Raw genomic sequence first — 21,258 nt, 5'->3', positions numbered from 1 at the left:
TTTCATTCTCCGTCCGCACGGTGTAGCCGCTGTTTATTCTGGATTTGTTTCTTTGCCGCCTGCAGGACCCTATGATTTTGGAGGCGTCCTGACCAACAGCAACCGGGACGTTATCAATGGGGACGGCATCCACAAGCGGAACCAGTCCTACAAGGAGATGCACTGGTGAGTATCACACAGCTTTTATGGGCATGCAACAACAAAATCACAACATAAACCTATACAACAGCAAGAGGAAGTCACAGATAAAAAGGGAAACATACTTAAAAGTTACTAATCTTTGCCACGGTCTCACAGAAGAATTCAACAGCCCTATATTAATAATATTAATATTAATAATAACAACAGCAACACAACAACAACAACAATACTGTGTTATCGAAGACTTTCATGGCCGGACCCACTGGGTTGCTGTGAGTTTTCCGGGCGGTATGGCCATGTCCCTGAAGCATTCTCTCCTGATGTTTCTCCCACATCTATGGCAGGCATCCTCAGAGGTTGTGAGGTCTGTTGGAAACTAGGCAAGTGGGGTTTAGATATTTATTTATTTATTTATTTATTTACTACATTTATATGCCGCCCTTCTCACCCCAAAGGGGACTCAGAGCAGCTTACAAATTACATTCACATACAATACATTATATTATTGGCATAGTACAATACTAGCATTAAATTACTATATTGTACTATATCATTACATTGTAATATTGTTAGTAATATTACATTTAATATATAGTATATAATTAATATTATTACATTGTCTTATTATCAGTATTATATTGTAATACATTATAATATTATCAATATTATATGTATATACAATATATTATATTATTACCTTCTCACCCCAAAGGGGACTCAGAGCAGCTTACAAATTACATTCACATACAATACGTTATATTATTGGCATAGTACAATACTAGCATTAAATTACTATATTGTACTATATCATTACATTGTAATATTATTAGTAATATTACATTTAATATATAGTATATAATATAGATAGATAGATAGATAGATAGATAGATAGATAGAATCATGTCAAGGGTGGGAGAAAGAACTCTTGTCTACTTGAGGCAAGTGTGAATGTTGGCCACCTTGATTAGCATTCAATAGCCTTGCAGCTTCAGTGCCTGGCTGCTTACTGCCATGAAAATGAACAAAATCTGATTACCAGTATTTAAAAAACTCTAAAATCAGGACAGTAAATAAAAAGCAACATTCAGAAAACGGGAATTCCAGACAAGAAACAATTGGGTCCAGCTAACACCTCCCAACCAAGGATTCCCCCAGGCAGGAAGCAGGCTATGATGCTATTTCTTTCCCGCTTTGTGGCACACTTGGAATGCCCTCTGTTTCTGTTTCAGCCTCCACCCGGGAGATCTCTACCCGTTCACAAGGAAGCCTCTCTTTATCATCGTGGACTCCTCCAATAGCGTTGCCTACAAGGTAAGGCCCACATTTTGCGGAAACGTTTATTCAAGGGGAAAAAGAACCAGTTCAAAGTATCAGAAATCATCGTTCTTGGATTGGATGCCTGGAATACTCTGTCCAATTCTAGGCACCACAACTTAAGTGAGATGTTTGACAAGTTGACGAGAGGAGGGCAACTGAAAGGATCAAGGGTTTGGAGAACAAACCCTATGAGGAGCGGCTTAAAGAGCTGGGCATGTTTAGCCTGCAGAAGAGAAGGCTGAGAGGAGAGAGGAAAGGAGATTCCAGCTGAACATTAGGAAGAACTTCCTCACTGTGAAAGAGAGCTGTTCAGCAGTGGAACTCTCTGCCCCGGAATGTGGTGGAGGCTCCTTCTTTGGAGGCTTTTAAACAGATCCTGGCTGGCCATCTGTCAGGGGTGTTTTGAATGCAATTTTCCTGCTTCTTGGCAGAAAGGGGTTGGACTGGGTGACTCACGAGGTCTCTTCCGATTCTACAGTCATGCCTTGAGTTAAGAGTGTAATTTGTTCTGTGACCACGCTCTGAACTCATACTACTTTTATCTCAAAGCGAATTTCCCCATTGAAATCCTATTAATCCAGTCTGCCTACTTTAAAAAATCCAATTTTTGTTAAGTGATTTAAAATAAGGAAACATACTTTATAAATAGCAAATGATGTATAAATTCACATTCACATGGAACAATGAAAAAGATAGATCAATTTTGAAATGGTAGAAGCACAAAGTTGTGGTCAGGAAGCATAGAATCATAGAATCATAGAATAGTAGAGTTGGAAGAGACCTCATGGGCCATCCAGTCCAACCCCCTGCCAAGAAGCAGGAAATCGCATTCAAAGCACCCCCGACAGATGGCCATCCAGCCTCTGCTTAAAAGCCTCCACCACCACAAAGCGAAGAGGCGGAAGCATCATTTTCTACCAGCCTCCCTCCCCTTCTTGGTCTCTTTCTCTCCAGGCCCTTCCAGACAGACCCTTTATCCCTGGATTTGATCCCAGGTTTTCTGTTTATCCCAGATTATCTGGCAGTGCAGACTCATATTATCCAGTTTAAAGCAGAAACCTGAGATCAGATCCTGGGATTTAGGGCCTGGTTGGAAGGGCCCTCTCTCTCTTCATGAAGTCAAACAGACCAGGAATAAAAAAACACACCAAATCAACTAACCCAAAGTTTCTCAAAGTGGTCAAGAGCAAAGCAGACAGCAATCTCCCAAAGCAGACAAGAGCACGAGGCCTGGAGGCTGCTCCCTTGAAGCTCTAAAGCCTGTCCTCCTTCCAGCCTCCCTCCCTCTCTTGATCTTGCTCTCTCTTAATGAAGCCAAACAGACAAGGAGTAAAAACCACACCAAATCAACTAACCCAAAGTTCCTCAAAGCTGATAGCCATCTTCCAAAGCGGACAAGAGCATGAGGCCTGGAGGCTGCTCCCTCGAAGCCCTGAATTTACTCCCTTTAAGAACTTCTGTATAGTCACATTTCTTCTATATATATAAAAGGATAAAGTTGTTTGCACAGTGACTATAACAACAAAACTAAACGTCCCAGAAATACGAAACTTGGCAACACAATGCAAAAGCCTTGCCTCCCGGTTACAACAACACAACCGCACCACAAAACCACAATCCGGACCCACAAAACTCACAACACCACATCATGACTATAACAACACAACTAAATGCCCCAGAAATACGAAACTTAGCAACACAACGCAAAAGCCTTGTCTCCCGGTTATAACAACACAACCACACCACAAAACCACAATCTGCATCCACAAAACTCACAACGCATCGTGACTATAACAACACAACTAAACACCCCAGAAATACAAAACTTGACAACACAACACAAAAGACTTCCTTCCCGGTTGTAACAACACAACCACACGACAAAACCACAATCAGGACCCACAAAACTCACAACAACGCATCGTGACTATAACAACACAACTAAACGCCTCAGAAATACGACACTTGGCACACAACTAAACGCCTGAGAAATACAAAACTTGACAACACAACACAGAAGCCTTGCCTCCCGGTTGTAACAACACAACCACACCACAAAACCACAATCCGGACCCACAAAACTCACAACGCATCGTGACTATAACAACACAACTAAACGCCTCAGAAGTACGACACTTGGAACACAACTAAACGCCTGAGAAATACAAAACTTGACAACACAACACAGAAGCCTTGCCTCCCGGTTGTGACAACACAACCACACCACAAAACCACAATCCGGACCCACAAAACGCACAACAACGCAGCGTGACTATAACAGCACAACTAAACGCCCCAGAAATACAAAACTTGACAACACAACGCAAAAGCCTTCACTTATCCAACCTTCATGACCACTACAACAACCATAATAATAAACACCTACACAGGCAAAACAAAACAAAAAAGACTATTGTACCACAATAAATATATAAACCGCACTCAGCAGAATCAGACATCACAATTAACAACAAATCAAAGACAACGGATCTCAAGCAATTATCAATCAACACAAAAACTGAAGAAGGTAACAGACTTCAAATACTACTACTAATGTGAATATAAAGAAGGGTGGAGGTCACAGCATAAATACAACCTAATATAGACTGACCAACACCACCAGACTCAGACACAGCAATGCGTGGCCGGGCACAGCTAGTTAATAAAATACAACTAGCTCATAAATCTCAGAATTCATGGGGAAAAAAAAACCAATGTTGTTAGAAGAAATAATGAGTAAATCCCAAATCTCTCTTCAAATTTAAACAAATTGTTCTTTATCAGCTCAATTGAATTGGTCCATCGCAGTTAGTTTGGATTGATCAAAAACTTCTAGACACTGAGAGCCGTTCAGCGACGGAACCAACAACCTGCTTGCATTAACTTCTCCATTAATGCTCTGCTGTTGCTCATTCTAGCTCTTTTGGCAAGCCCTTTTGGTTTTCCTTTTGCAGAGAACTCTGGATATTTTTAAACCATTTATCGAGAGCCTGGACCTCATAAATCCGCCGGAACGGTGTCATAGCGCAGCCAGCTTTGTGCTCGATGGGCTCTCCGGCCCGGAAAGGGAGGGAGAGGCTCAGGGAATGAATATTCCTCTGATTAAACCCAGCTGGTCTTTAATACGTTTAACAAGCTTAGCTGGAATTAGCTTAATGAATCCTGGGAATTGGCACATTTGGACGGGGACGGCTATCTTGCGCCCAGCCTTCTGGATCCAAAGCAGAGCAGAGAGACAATATGGTTTTGCACCTCCGCTCTCCATTAGTCCCCCAAATCTTCATCCTCTTGAAATCTTGCTTCCACTAGTCTAAGAAGTGGAAGAAAACCTGTACGGTGACAATTTGTGGCCCATAGTAGATGATGTATGAAGATCTAGACCTGGGGTCCTCAGACTTTTTAAGCCGAGGGCCGGTCCACAATCCTTCAGACTGTTGAGGGGTCAGATTATCATTTGAAAAAAAAATACGAACAAAATCCGATGCACACTGCACATGGCTTATTTGTAGTGCAAAAACAACAACAACAACAACAAGAACAATGAAAGAACAGTACATTATTTAAAAATAAAAACAATTTTAACCAACATACATTTATCAGGATTTCAATGGGAAGTGTGGTCCTGCTTCTGGCCAATGAGATAGTCAAGTTAATTAGGGTTGTTGTTGTTGTTGTTGTTGTTGTGTGCCTTCAAGTCATTCAGACTTTGGGCGAGCCTAAGTCTAAAATTAATTAATTTATTATTTATTTATTTACTGCATTTATTTACTACATTTGTATCACACCCTTCTCACCCCGAAGGGGACTCAGAGTGGCTTACAAATTATATGTACATACAATATATTATATTATTAGCATAGCACAATATTAGCATTATATATTACTATATTGAACATAACCACTATACTGTAATATTATTAGTAATATTATATGTAATATAGAATATATAATTAATATTATTATATTATATATAAATAATAATAATATTATTACTGTTATATTGTATTACATTATAATATTATTATCAATATTATATGTATATACAATATATTATAAAACTGAGGCCGGAGGCCAGGTAAATGACCCGGGCCTTAGTTTGGGGACCACTGATCTAGACCAGTGATGGCCAACCTATGACACACGTGTCAGCACTGACACACCTAGCCATTTTTGCTGACACGCTGCCGCTTGCAAATTGATTGGATGACTATCTTTTGTGGTCAAATTTGGTGTGATTTGGTCCAGTGGTTTTGTTGTTTACTCCATGTGAATTATGCACATTACATACATATATATATATATATACACACACACACACACACACACACACACACACACACTAGCTGTGCCCGGCCACGTGTTGCTGTGGCAAAGTATGAGGCCCCTTCTACACAGCTGGATAAAATGCACACTGAAGTGGATTATATGGCAGTGTGGAGTCAAGATAATCCAGTTCAAAGCAGATAATATAAGATTATAAATGGGTTATATAGCTGTGCGGAAGGGCCTTGAGTCTATACTGCCATATAATCCAGTTCAAATCTGATAATCTGTATTTTATAGGCAGTGTGGAAGAGGCCTAAGTGAGGCCTAACTCTGCCTGTCCCCTGGGCTGAGTGGGTTGCTAGGAGACCAAGTGGGCAGAGCTTAACCTTCTAACTGGCAGCAATTGGATAAAAACAATTATTCCTCTCCCTCTAATTAGGACTTTATTTTTCTTTTCTTTTTGTTGTATAAACGTAGAGGCATGGATGAGGGGTTGTGCTGCCAAGTTTATTGTTTCTGGGATGTGTACTTTAGTTGTTTTGTCCTAGGCCGAAATTTCATTACCCTTTTATATATATAGATTATATAATAAGCAGTTCAGCAAAAATAGTAAAAATGTCAAAGCCTAAATGTATTTAAAAAGTCCATAAGATTCCAGGTACAAAAGTTGTTTCACAATCCAAGACAACAAGCCATCCAGCATAAAATACAAAAAGGCAGCATGGAAAATTCAATACAGAAATCCAGGAATAATCACTTAAACTTGATAGCATGAAAGATGAAACTAGAAATCCCTTAGCAGGCTAGCTAAGACTTGACCATGGATGTTGCTTCACAAACTCCTTGCTTATCCATGATTGCAACCTCATTGTTTTTAATTTGATGTTTTAATTCTGTGTTGTGTTTTTTCGCCTATTGTGTATATTTTATTATTGGTTTTTGTTTTTGTCCTTTGATGTTTCATATTTTATCATTGCTTGTATTTTGATTTTGCTGTAAGCCGCCCCGAGTCCCCGTCAGGGGAGATGGAGGTGGGATATAAATAAACTTCTTCTTCTTCTTCTTCTTCTTCTTCTTCTTATTATTATTATTATTATTATTATTATTATTATTATTATTATTATTACTATTATTAATGTTGACCAGACTGCCAAAAAAGCTCTCTGTTCTCTCTGATATAAACATGAAATCGTTCTGTCTTCCGTGAAAATCTGATAACGACTTTGTGGCTAACAAGCACTGTGACCTTTGAAAACTGTTGGGCAGCTCTGCGTTGATGAAAACTCAGTCTGTTTACGTTTATTTTAAATTGTTTTAGTCATATTGTTGTATTATACGGCACTGAAGACTACTCTTTCTCTCTCTCTTTTCACCTTCTTTTAAAATTATTCTCTTCCAGAACTTCACAAACCTATTTGGACAGCCGCTGGTGTGCCTCCTGTCTCCCACCACCTACCCAAAAGCGTTGCAAGGTAGGAGGCATTTTCTTCAGTATCTATATATATTAAAAAGGGTGATGAAATTTTGGCCTAGGACAAAACAACAAAACTACACATCTCAGAAACACTAAACTTGGCAGCACAACCCCTCATCCATGCCTCTACGTTCATACAACAAAAAGAAAAGAAAAATAAAGTCCTAATTCGAGGGAGAGGAATTGTTTTTATCCAATTGTGCCAGTTAGAAGGCTAAGCTCTGCCCACTTGGTCTCCTAGCAACCCACTCAGCCCAGGGGACAGGCAGAGTTAGGCCTCACTTAGGCCTCTTCCACACTGCCTATATAATACAGATGATCAGATTTTAACTGGATTATATGGCAGTGTAGACTCAAGGCCCTTCCGCACAGCTATATAACCCATTTATAATCTTATATTATCTGCTTTGAACTGGATTATCTTGACTCCACACTGCCATATAATCCACTTCAGTGTGCATTTTATACAGCTGTGAAGAAGGGGCCTCATACTTTGCCACAGCAACGTGTGGCCGGGCACAGCTAGTAACCATATATATTTGTTTTCATTCATTTTTATTTATTTACAGTATTTATAAAAACAAATTATTCCTCTCCCTCTAATTAGGACTTTATTTTTCTTTTCTTTTTGTTGTATGAACGTAGAGGCATGGATGAGGGGTTGTGCTGCCAAGTTTAGTGTTTCTGGGATGTGTAGTTTTGTTGTTTTGTCCTAGGCCGAAATTTCATTACCCTTTTATATATATAGATGCTAAGTACTTTTTTGTCGTATTGGTTTCCAGATCAGTCGCAGCGAGGCAGCCTCTTCACCTTCTTCCTCAACAACCCTCTAATGGCATTCCTGTTTGTCTCCGGACTATCAAGCATGCGCAAAGGACTTTGGGACAAATGTCACGATTACCTTCGCAAAATCAACCGGGACATTGCGCAGTTGCTCACTCATTCCCGTTCCATAGGTATGCTTTGCTCAAAACGATCCGAAATGGGCAAAAGGGAATCATTTTGTTTCATGTATTGTCGAAGGCTTTCATGGCCGGAATCACTGGGTTGCTGTGAGTTTGCCAGGCTGTGTGGCCATGTTCCGGCAGCATTCTCTCCTGACGTTTCTCCCACATCTATGGCTGGCATCCTCAGAGGTTGTGAGGTCTGTTTTAAACTAGGCAAGTGGGGTTTATGAATCTGTGGAATGATGTCCAGGATGGGAGAAAGAACTCTTGTCTGTTGGAGGCTAATAATAATAATAATAATAAAATAATAATAATAATAATAATAATAATAATAATAATAATAATAATAATAATAATAATACATCACACAGTTCTACATGATTGGGAAGTGTTCGACTTGTGATTTTGTGATACGAAATCCAGCATATCTATCTTGTTTGCTGTGTCAGACTATGTCGTTGTGTAAATAATAATAATAATAATAATAATAATAATACATCACACAGTCCTACATGATTGGGAATGTTCGCCTTGTGATTTTGTGATACGAAATCCAGAATATCTATCTTGTTTGCTGTGTCATACAATGTCGTTGTGTAAATAATAATAATAATAATAATAATAATACATCACACAGTCCTACATGATTGGGAAGTGTTCGACTTGTGATTTTCTGATACAAAATCCAGCATATCTATCTTGTTTGCTGTGTCAGACTATATCGTTGTGTAAATAATAATAATAATAATAATAATAATAATAATAATAATACATCACACAGTCCTACATGATTGGGAAGTGTTCGACTTGTGATTTTCTGATACAAAATCCAGCATATCTATCTTGTTTGCTGTGTCATACAATGTCGTTGTGTAAATAATAATAATAATAATAATAATACATCACACAGTCCTACATGATTGGGAAGTGTTTGACTTGTGATTTTGTGATACAAAATCCAGCATATCTATCTTGTTTGCTGTGTCAGACTATATCGTTGTGTAAATAATAATAATAATAATAATAATAATAATAATAATACATCATACAGTCCTACATGATTAGGAATGTTCGCCTTGTGATTTTGTGATACGAAATCCAGCATATCTATCTTGTTTGCTGTGTCATACAATGTTGTTGTGTAAATAATAATAATAATAATAATAATAATACATCACACAGTCCTACATGATTGGAAAGTGTTCGACTTGTGATTTTGTGATACGAAATCCAGCATGTCTATCTTGTTTGCTGTGTCAGACTATGTCGTTGTGTAAATAATAATAATAATAATAATAATAATAATAATAATAATACATCACACAGTCCTACATGATTGGGAAGTGTTCGACTTGTGATTTTGTGATACGAAATCCAGCATGTCTATCTTGTTTGCTGTGTCAGACTATGTCGTTGTGTAAATAATAATAATAATAATAATAATAATAATACATCACACAGTCCTACATGATTGGGAAGTGTTCAACTTGTGATTTTGTGATACGAAATCCAGCATGTCTATCTTGTTTGCTGTGTCATACAATGTCGTTGTGTAAATAATAATAATAATAATAATAATAATACATCACACAGTCCTACATGATTGGGAAGTGTTCGCCTTGTGATTTTGTGATACGAAATCCAGCATATCTATCTTGTTTGCTGTGTCATACAATGTTGTTGTGTAAATAATAATAATAATAATAATAATAATAATAATAACAACAACAACAACTTTATTTTTGTATCCCACCCCATCTCCCTGAAGGGACTCGGGGTGGCTCACATGGGGACGAAGCCAGATACATTATAAAATACAGTATAAATATATTTAAAACAAGAACGCATAAAACAAGCATTTAAAACCAGCATATAAACCAGTAAAACATAACGAACAATAAAAAGCATTGTTAAGAGTATTCAATGGGGTCGGGCAATGAAATATATATGTTGTGCAGTCATTTCAATTTCTGGAGCCATTGGCCAACTTGATTAGCATTGAATGGCCTTGCAGCTTCAAAGCCTGGCTGCTTCCTGCCTGGGGGAATCATTTGTTGGCCCTGATTTTCGTTCCGTTTGGTCATCAAAGTAGAATATAAGGTGAATCATCCCTTCTCTTTACTTCTGGACTGAAATAGCCTAACATCCCAACCAAGGTTTCCCTCAGGCAGGAAGCAGCCAGGCTTTGAAGATGCAAGGCTATTCAATGCTAATCAAGCCGGCCAAAGGCAACATTCACAGGTTAAGGGGAAAGGGTGGGAGAAAGAATTCTTGTCTGCTTGAGGCAAGCGTGAATGATCCAATCGGCAACCTCGATTAGCCTTGAATGGCCTTGTAGCTTCAAAGCCTGGCTACTTCCTGCCTGGGGGAATCCTTTGTTGGAAGGTGTTAGCTGGCCCTGATTTTTTTGTTCCGTTTGGTCATCAAAGTAGTCTTTCAGTATTTCTGGACTGAAATATTTCGGCCCAAGCATTCGGATGTGGATACGTGACCTGTATCTGTGTTTGGGAAAGCAGAAATATTTCCAGGAATTTCCAAGAAGAGAAAAGTTTTTAAAATATTATTTCTTCCTCTCTACAGATCAGGCATTTCTCCAGTTTTTTGGGGACGAATTCCTTCGCTTGCTCCTCACAAGATTCATCTTCTGCTCCGCCACCTTGAGGATGCACAAACTCTTTCGGGTATGGCAGCATTGAATTCTCTAGCATTGAATAGCCTTGCAGCTTCAAAGCCTGGCTGCTTCCCACCTGGGGGAATCCTTTGTTGGGAGGTGTTAGCTAGCCCTAGAATAATAGATCACATTAATTAGCATTGAATAGCCTTGCAGCTTCAAAGCCTGGCTGCTTCCCGCCTGGGGGAGTCCTTTGTTGGGTGGTGTTAGCTGGTCCTAGACTCATAGAATCATAGATGGCATTAATTAGCATTGAATAGCCTTGCAGCTTCAAAGCCTGGCTGCTTCCCACTTGGGGGAAGGTGTTAGCTGGTCCTAGACGCATAGAATCATAGATGGCATTAAATAGCATTTAATAGCCTTGCAGCTTCAAAGCCTGGCTGCTTCCCACTTGGGGGAAGGTGTTAGCTGGTCCTAGACGCATAGAATCATAGATGGCATTAAATAGCATTGAATAGCCTTGCAGCTTCAAAGCCTGGCTGCTTCCCACTTTGGGGAATCCTTTGTTGCGTGGTGTTAGCTGGCCCTAAACTCACAGAATCATAGATCACCTTGATTAGTATTGAATAGCCTTGTAGCTTCAAAGCCTGGCTGCCTCCTGCTTGCGGGAATCCTTTGTTGGGAGGTGTTAGCTGGCCCTAGAACCATAGATGACATTAACTAGCATTGAATAGCCTTACAGCTTCAAAGCCTTGGGGGAATTCTTTGTTGGGAGGTGTTAGCTGGCCCTAGAATCATGAATCATCTTAATTAGCATTGAATAGCCTTGCAGCTTCAAAGCCTGGCTGCTTCCTGCTTGGGGAATCCTTTGTTGGGAGGTGTTAGCTGGCCCTGATTGTTTCCTGTCCGGAATTCCCCTGTTTTTTTTAGTGTTTCTCTTTAATTACTGTCCTAATCTTAGAGATTTCTTTAATACTGGTAGACACAAATAAATTGCTGATGCATCTTTTCAGTCACGCTGACTTTATCCCATTTGTTTTTCTTCCTTTCTTTCCTTTTCCGTAGCAGGAAACGAGGAATTACCCGGAGTCCTATCCCCAACTGCCAAGGGACGAGACCGTGGAGAATCCGCACCTCCAGAAGCACATTTTGGAGCTGGCATCCATGCTGGACGTCCGAAACGTATTCCTGGAAACCACGCTTGACGATTATTGAAACCGAAAAACCGCACCCGGGATTTCTTAACGGCGCGGGTCTTTTTCCCGGCCGCGGAATTTTTGAAATGGTGCCGTTTTTTTTCTAATGTGAAGATCCACAAAAAAAAAATGAAAAAAAAATTACTTGATTTTTATTTTTGAACTTGCAATTATTTTTTTAACAAAAAAATACAAAAAAAGAAATGGCTGTGGCAGCCGTTCCACTCTGCACGGGGTCACGTTTTATAAAGGAGTCCCTTCTGCATCTTTTGGAAAAAAAAAATCTAGACTGACAGACGACATCCCCTCGGGTCTTACTTTTTGGTTTCGTGGTTGAAGACAGCCATGCGTCACAATATTTAAATGCCGTCGGTCACTTTTAGCCCTTGCGTGTGTGGAAATAACTTTATTTTTGTACAATTTTTAATAACCTGGAAGCAAAAACAGCGGGAAAGACAAAATGCCCACAAAGATAACTCTTCCTTCCCGTCCCCAAAGATTCTGGATCCGAAATGTGAACGGTTGGGACCACACGGCGCAAAAGCAGCGATAGCAATAAAAGAGCCTTTCATGACAATACCCTTGGCTCGGTCAAGAAGGAGGGCGGCTCGTTTCAAGGGGTGACGGAAAATGTAATATTTCTTGTAAATTCTTTATTGAGGTGTAAATCTACATTGCATGTTGGCTACAAATGCAGGACTTCAATCATTCCTCCCTCTGAGCCTGAACCTAGAACCTGATGACCATCGTCCCCAAGAAGAACTTAAATCTGACCACCCTCCATCTCCAAGAAGAACCAGTCCTTGTCCCCAAGAAGAACCTAAAATCTGACCACTCTTCTTCTCCAGGAAGAACCTAGAACCTGATGTCCATTGTCCCAAAGAAGAGCCTAAAATCTGACCACCCTCTTTCTCCAAGAAGAACCTAGAACCTGATGACCATCGTCCCCAAGAAGAGCCTAAAATCTGACCACCCTCCTTCTCCAAGAAGAACCTAGAACCTGATGTCCATCGTCCCCAAGAAGAACTTAAATCTGACCATCCTTCTTCTCCAAGAAAAACCTAGAACCTGATGTCTTCGTCCCCAAGAAGAACCTAAAACCTGACCACCCTCCTTCTCCAAGAAGAACCTAGAATCTGATGTCCATCGTCCCCAAGAAGAGCCTAAAATCTGACCAACCTCCTTCTCCAAGAACCTAGAACCTGATGTCCATCGTCCCCAAGAAGAGCCTAAAATCTGACCACCCTCCTTCTCCAAGAAGAACCTAGAACCTGATGTCCATCATCCCCAAGAAGAGCCTAAAATCTGACCACCCTCCTTCTCCAAGAAGAACCTAGAACCTGGCTGTCCTGCTTACCCAAGAAGAACCTAGAACTTAACCCTCCTTCCTCAAAAAGAAGCTACATGACCACTCTTCTCCTTCTCCAAGAAGAACCTACAATCCGATGCTTATCTTCCTCAAGAAAAATCTACAATCTCACCATCTTCTTCCTCCTTGAAGAATCTAAAACTTGATCATCCTTTCCCCATAGGAACCTAGAACCTGACTGCCCTCCTTCACCAAGAAGAACCAACGTGACCACTCTTCTCCTTCGCCAAGAACCTACAACCTGACATCCATCTTCCCCAAAAAGAAGCTAAAACTTGGCCTTCCTTCTCCAAGGAGAACCTAGAACCTGACCCTCTTCCTCAAGAAGAACCTACAACATGACCACTCTTCTCCTTCTCCAATAACCTACAAGCTGATTTCCATCTTCCCCAAGAAGAACCTGTAGTCTGACCATCCCTCTCCAAGAAGAACCTAGAACCTGACTGCCCTCCTTCCCCAAGAAGACCTACAAGGGGATAGTCCTCCATCTCCAAGAACCTAGAACCTGACTTTCCTCCTTCCCCAATAAGAACCTATAAGTAGATAGTCCTCCATCTCCAAGAACCAAGAACCTGACCTTCCTCCTTCCCCAAGAAGAACCTACAAGTGGATAGTCCTCCACCTCCAAGAACCTAGAACCTGACCTTCCTCCTTCCCCAAGTAGAGCCTACAGGTGGATAGTCCTCCATCTCCAAGAACCAAGAACCTGACCTTTCTCCTTCCCCAAGAAGACTTACAAGAGGATAGTCCTCCATCTCCAAGAACCAAGAACCTGACCTTTCTCCTTCCCCAAGAAGACCTACAAGAGGATAGTCCTCTATCTCCAAGAACCTAGAACCTGACCTTCCTCCTTCCCTAAGAAGAACCTACAAGTGGATAGTCCTCCATCTCCAAGAACCAAGAACCTGACCTTCCTTCTTTCCCAAGAAGACCTATAAGCGGATTGTTCTCCATCTCATAAAACCTAGAACCCGACCTTGCTTCTTCCCCAAGAAGAACCTACAAGTGGATAGTCCTCCATCTCCAAGAACCTAGAACCTGACCTTCTTTCTCCAAGAAGACCTACAAGCAGATCATTCTCCATCTACCAACAACCTAGAACCCAACCTTCCTCCTTTCCAAAGAAGAACCTACAACCTACATCCTCCTCCCAAGGAACTACGACTTGATACTCCTCCTTCTTGAAGAAAAACCCAAACCTGACTGCCTGCCTTCTCCAATGAGAACCTACAACTTGTCTTTCCCCAAGAAGAACTTACAACCTGACCATCCTCCTTCTCCAAGAACTTAGACCTGACCATCCTCCTTCTCCAAGAAGATCCTACCAATCTGAAACCCTCAAAACAACTCCTTCCTCCTCCACCCCAGTCATCCCCCGGCTTTAGCAACCATCCTGCCCTGGTATGGGGGAATACCAGCCTTTCTCTGTGTACAAACACAACAAGGAGCTGCTTTGAGCTGCCACGTTTGGACTGTGGAACAATCTTTTCATGACTCTTCCTTGTTTTGCGATCGATGGCACATGTCCACACCTATTGTGTGGTAAAAAAAAAAAAAATCACTGCCTCATCCCCGTGACTGAGCTACTCAGAATATACAAACCTTGTTACAGTTTGGGGAGGGGACTTATCCCTTCCTTCACTGCCTGTTGAACTATGAATCCTTTCTGATTTTGGATAAGAAGCGGAGCAACGGAGAGTTGTTTTGTTGTCGTTGCGTTGGAGCTCCTTTGGCCTTCGTTCCCTTGCTGGAGCCTCCTAAAACACAAGCAAAACTGTGTAAAGTGTGTGGCCTGTTATAGACTTAACGGAAGAGTTTTAGCATCAAGAAAGCGAGAGCCGGACGGCCGTTCTCGAAACTCTCCCCGGCTTTGGAGGTCTGTCGCCAAAGCTACGTTTAAGCACAACCATCTCGGAAGACCTCAAAATTTGAATTTGTTTTCAGCAACTAACACAGAACTAATTCCCACCACTAAGGTTTTTATTCCTGCAAGGTGCAGAGTGTTTTATTTTTCGAAGGAAAAGGCGAAATATGAGGGAAGTTGGCGAGATCGTACTGAAAGATAAAGCGCCTTGGTGTGTTGCGGATACGGATACGGAGCCTGCATATTTTTCCTCCTTTTAGTAGTGAGCACACTCTGCAATTGTGACGGTAAGACGTATCCGAGATGTTAGAAGGAAAAGGCAATTCTTCGGAACGGAGAGTTGCGGGAGGGACACGTTTCCTCCTCTTGCAACTTTTCCGCGAGTCAATATTGTCGGTCGCCGACAAACCACTGCCCGGGATGAAGCATCTTGAGCCGAACAGAGTCGGAGAAAGAAGGGCAGCATTTGGGAATCATCGCAAAGAGGTGCCTTAGGTCGGGCCTGAAGTGCAATGAGGAGATAGGTATATATATCCGGGCGTTTTATCCAGAAGGCAATCAGAAAGAAGGGCGTCTGTCTCGATGGGACGATGTTGTTCCTCGAGCGGCAAGGTTCGTTGTAATCGGCACTGGTGCATTTCTCTTCTGTGGTGCTTTGTTCTTTTCTAGCCTCCTTTTTTGCCAGGGGAAAAGCCCGGGCGATCAGTGTACTACGTTGCACTCTGCCTGCCCATCGAGCGGGAGATGCTTCTTGTAAATTGTGTAGATATGTAGATATGTAAATATAAATAGGGTAACGTCGGAACCGTACGTCGTCTACAAAACAAAAGATGCATCGAGAGGCGCCGGGCAAAATTCATTCCACGCTGGGTGGCTTCGACTGTTGCTCAGGATGTGATTGCACAAGTGGGATTTTTTATTGTCTGGCCATGTTGCAGAAGCATTCTCTCCTGACTTTACGCCACATCTATGGCAGGCAGAGGTTGTCAGGTCTGTTGGAAACGAGGCAAGTAGGGCTTATATAATAATAATAATAATAATAATAATAATAATAATAATAATAATAATAATAATAATATTATTATTATTATTATTATTTTGTAAAGCAAAGTGAAGAACCTGCTTTGATTGAAGTCAAAAATCAGAAACTCCTCAAAGCACAGCAGACAAAAAAACCAGTACAAGAAAACCGCACTACAAACTAGAGCTGACAGCTGGCACAACAAAACATTGCATGGAAAGTTCCTTGACAAAATTGAAGGAAAAGCTGATGTCGCCATCCCTGTTGATGAAAAACAACAGGAAAAACCCGGCTGCTACCAGGACCTCAAGATTGAACTTCAAAGACTCTGGCAGAAACCGGTGCAGGTGGTCCCGGTGGTGATGGGCACACTGGGTGCCGTTTCAAAAGATCTCAGCCGGCATTTGGAAACAATAGACATTGACAAAATCATGATCTGCCAACTGCAAAAGGTATCACAAAATCACAAGTCGAACACTTCCCAAGTGTCTAGGTCTGTGTAATGTATTTTTGGATGATGCGTGCAGATCCCAGCAGGGTGGCCTTTTGCAGTTATTACTATTATTGTTGTTGTATGACACAGCAAACAACAACAACAACAATAACTGCAAAAGGCCACCCTGCTGGGATCTTCACGCATCATCCAAAAATAAATTATTATTATTATTATTATTATTATTATTATTATTATTATTATTATTATTATTATTGGGAATATAATTGGAAGATTTCCCTATCTTCCCCAAATGAATTAGAGAGTTGAGTATGTTTCAAAACGTAAAACAATTTGATGTTTTCATTTAGTCTGAGCTAATGGTGATCTCATATTATATTATATTATATTATATTATATTGTATTGTATTATATTATATTATATTATATTATATTATATTATATTATATTATATTACAGTAGAGTCTCACTTATCCAACACTCACTTATCCAACGTTCTGGATTATCCAACGCATTTTTGTAGTCAATGTTTTCAATACATCGTGATATTTTGGTGCTAAATTCGTAAATACAGTAATTACTACATAACATTACTGCCTATTGAACTACTTTTTCTGTCAAATTTGTTGTATAACATGATATTTTGGTGCTTAATTTGTAAAATCATCACCTAATTTGATGTGTAATAGGCTTTTCCTTAATCCCTCCTTATTATCCAAGATATTCGCTTATCCAAAGTTCTGCCGGCCTGTTTATGTTGGATAAGTGAGACTCTATAATTAATAATAATAATAATAATAATAATAATAATAATAATAATAATAATAATAATAATAATATAAGTGAGACTCTACTGAATATTATATTATATTATATTATATTATATTATATTATATTATATTGGTAATCTTCGGCATTTGCTTGCCTCCAATAGGTCTCACTTTGAATACATATTTAAAATGGGAAAACTGATATTTTGGGGGCTTTTGCCTCACAAATGCCAATAATAATAATAATACATCATACATCATACATCACACAGTCCTAGACACTTGGGAAGTGTTTGACTTGTGATTTTGTGATATGAAATTCAGCATATCTATCTTGTTTGCTGTGCCATATAATAATAATAATAATAATAATAATAATAATAATAATAATAATAATACATCACACAGTCCTAGACACTTGGGAAGTGTTTGACTTGTGATTTTGTGATACGAAATCCAGCATATCTATCTTGTTTGCTGTGCCATATAATAATAATAATAATAATAATAATAATAATAATAATAATAATAATAATAATAATAATACATCACACAGTCCTAGACACTTGGGAAGTGTTTGACTTGTGATTTTGTGATACGAAATCCAGCATATCTACCTTGTTTGCTGTGCCATATAATAATAATAATAATTATAATAATAATAATAACAACAACAACAACACTTTATTATTGTATCCCGCCCTGTTACCGGCTGTCTCGAGAGAACGTTTCAAGCCATCACATCCTGAGCAAACTTCGAAATCCTAGTTCGACTTTCTTTTTCAGGAGGTTTTGGATTTTGATACCACGAAGGCCTGATTCTGGTTCGAATCTTTTTCTAGCCTGGGTTTTTTGGTGCCACTTTTGCATGTTTCTGCACATATGGGCCTTGCTGTACATGTGTTTATGCGTGTGGCTTTGACTTCCCTGTGTTCTAGTCTTTTCCTCATTTTGGACAAACGATTCCAGTAGATACATACTCATAAGTCTTGATCTCTGTAGAATTGACAAGAAAACTTGGCTAGGTTGGGTTGCTGTGTGTTTTCCATGTTCCAGAAGCATTCTCTCCTGATGTTTCTCCCACATCTATGGCAGGCTTCCTCAGAGGTAGTGAGGTCTGTTGGAAAACAAAGCAAGGGAGTGTGTTGCCGAAGGCTTTTGTGGCCAGAATCATAGGGTTGCTGTGAGTTTTCCGGGCTGTACGGCTATGTCCCTGAAGCATTCTCTCCTGACGTTTCGCCCACATCTGTGGCAGGCATCCTCAGAGGTAGTGAGGTCTGTTGGAAAACAAAGCAAGGGAGTGTGTTGCAGAAGGCTTTCGTGGCCGGAATCACAGGGTTGTTGTGAGTTTTCTGGGTGTTCTGGCCATGTTTCAGAAGCATTCTCTCCTGATGTTTCTCCCACATCTATGGCAGGCTTCCTCAGAGGTTGTGAGGTCTGTTGGAAACTAGGCAAGTGAGGTTTATATATCCGTGGAACCTCGCAAGCTCCAAGGATGCCTGCCATAGTTTCCAACAGAGCTCACAACCTCTAAGGATGCCTGCCATAGATGTGGGAGAAACGTCAGGAGAGAATGCTTTTGGAGCATGGGAGGATGCCTGCCATAGATGTGGGAGAAACGTCAGGAGATAATGCTTTTGGAGCGTGGGAGGATGCCAGCCATAGATGTGGGCGAAACGTCAGGAGAGAATGCTTTCGGAGTGTGGGAGGATGCCTGCCATAGATGTGGGCGAAACGTCAGGAGAGAATGCTTATGGAGCATGGGAGGATGCCTGGCGTAGATGTGGGCGAAACGTCAGGAGAGAATGCTTTTGGAGCATGGGAGGATGCCTGGCGTAGATGTGGGCGAAACATCAGGAGAGAATGCTTTCGGAGCATGGGAGGATGCCAGCCATAGATGTGGGCGAAACGTCAGGAGAGAATGCTTTCGGAGTGTGGGAGGATGCCTGCCATAGATGTGGGCGAAACGTCAGGAGAGAATGCTTTCGGAGTGTGGGAGGATGCCTGCCATAGATGTGGGCGAAACGTCAGGAGAGAATGCTTTTGGAGCATGGGAGGATGCCTGGCGTAGATGTGGGCGAAACGTCAGGAGAGAATGCTTCTGGAACATGGCCACACAGCCTGGAAAATGCACAACAACCCAGTGATTCTGGCTGTGAAAGCTTTTGACAACATGTTATTTTTATTTGTCATAACTTGCCTTCTCTTAACTGATTCAAATCAAATGAACTTGTAAAAAATCGGTGGCGAAATGTTTGTCTGGAACGGAAACAAACGTCCATTTCCGACGAGACGGAAGCACAAATGTTCGACTTGTTTCTCCGTGCTGCTAGTCCATAGTGCATGTGATAAAAAAAACTCTGTAAACTAGTTCACAAAGCCACTCGTTTTGATCTCGGTTGCGTCGATGCCAATCTTTTTCTCTGCCTTGGGGACGCGAGAGCGCCATTCCGTCCCCGACCGGACGCCGGAAAGATCGGATTCTTTCTTGTTTACAAGGTTGTGTAAAAATGACTTTTTTTCGCCCCGTCTCCCGTCAACGTCTCCGATGCGTCTGGATTAACCGAAGCCATATCCCCGCTCCACCTTTTGTTTCCCTTCACCCTTTGTTTCCTGATCTTGATCATGTTGATGCCGTGGTTTGTGGCAGATGTTTCCCAAGGTTCGGGAGCATGTGGCAGCCTTCCGCCCCACTTTTTTTGTTTTTTACTGCCGCGTGCTGTTCCACTGAGTAACGAAATTCCAAGCTACAAACACTGTGATGATTCTCCGACCCGTGCGCATCGAGGGAACCAAACGTCGGGACACGTAAACTGCTTTTTATGTTGTGTTGAAGTAGCGAGGATTTTATGCCGTTGGTGTATTTGAAGACTTCCACGTGGGTTGATGTTTGCTTGGAATGTGAGTACCTTCATCGGTTGTGAATTTTACTGTACATGGATTTTTGTATCTCCGAGAAACCCACTCCAAAATTATATGTATTACCGGTATAACGATAAACCTATTTGCTTAATGGTGTGCGTGTGTGTCTGAGCAGTTCTCGAACTCGGTGGGCTACGGACTGAAATAAATATGAACCTTTACGTAACACGAGTATGGACCGTCCAATGATTTTTCAGAAGTGTTCCTTTTGGAATGAAAAGTTTGGGAGGAAAATTGTGCAAACAGTAAGGCTTCCCTCTATCTAAACCGAAGAGCTGGTGTTGTCCTTAGACACCTCCAAAGTCATGATTGTATGGAGCGCTGTTACTTTCCTGCCAGAGCAGTACCTATTGATCTACTCACATTTGCATGTTTTCGAACCGCTAGGTTGGCAATGTCGGCGTGGGGGTCAGGGTGCATGCTTCTTCTCTTACAACCATTATTATTATTATTAATATTATTATTATATTGTATGACATGGCAAACAAGATAGATATGCTGGATTTCGTATCACAAAATCACATTATTAAGATTAAGGCTGGGTGGCCATCTGTCAGGGGTGCTTTGCTTGTGCTTTTGGTGCACAAAGGCAGAAGGGGATTGGACTCAATGGCCCAAAGGGTCTCTCCCAATCCTATTTATTATTATTATTAACATTGAGGCTGGGTGGCCATCTGTCAGGGGTGCTTTGTTTGTGCTTCTGGTGCACAAAGGCAGAAGGCGATTGGACTCAATGGCCCAAAGGGTCTCTCCCAATCCTATTTATTATTATTATTGACATTGAGACTGGATGGCCATCTGTCAGGGGTGCTTTGCTTGGGCTTTCGGTGCACAAAGGCAGAAGGGGATTGGACTCAATGGCCCAAAGGGTGTCTTCCAACCCTCTTTTTATTATTATTATTATTA

At 40.9% G+C, this 21,258-nt stretch overlaps 1 protein-coding gene across 6 annotated transcripts in view; it reads left to right on the top strand.

Moving 5' to 3' along the window:
• scai (suppressor of cancer cell invasion) overlaps positions 1-20,518 on the top strand; it is a 76,022-nt gene extending 55,504 nt beyond the window's left edge. For all 6 annotated transcript variants that reach the window (XM_062959317.1, XM_062959316.1, XM_062959312.1 and 3 more), the window contains exons 13-18: positions 66-165; positions 1,371-1,452; positions 7,124-7,196; positions 7,981-8,154; positions 10,726-10,826; positions 11,822-20,518. In XM_062959317.1, the coding sequence (XP_062815387.1) occupies positions 66-165; positions 1,371-1,452; positions 7,124-7,196; positions 7,981-8,154; positions 10,726-10,826; positions 11,822-11,971 (680 nt within the window). In that variant the 3' untranslated portion in view covers positions 11,972-20,518. The remainder of the gene's footprint in view (positions 1-65; positions 166-1,370; positions 1,453-7,123; positions 7,197-7,980; positions 8,155-10,725; positions 10,827-11,821) is intronic.
• Positions 20,519-21,258: the final 740 nt, after the last annotated feature.

The sequence above is a fragment of the Anolis carolinensis genome, unplaced genomic scaffold (assembly GCF_035594765.1).
Source record: "Anolis carolinensis isolate JA03-04 unplaced genomic scaffold, rAnoCar3.1.pri scaffold_7, whole genome shotgun sequence".
Lineage (NCBI taxonomy): Eukaryota > Metazoa > Chordata > Lepidosauria > Squamata > Dactyloidae > Anolis > Anolis carolinensis.
The sequence above is the reverse complement of the archived record's forward strand: the minus strand, read 5'-3'. Positions and strand labels throughout refer to the sequence as shown.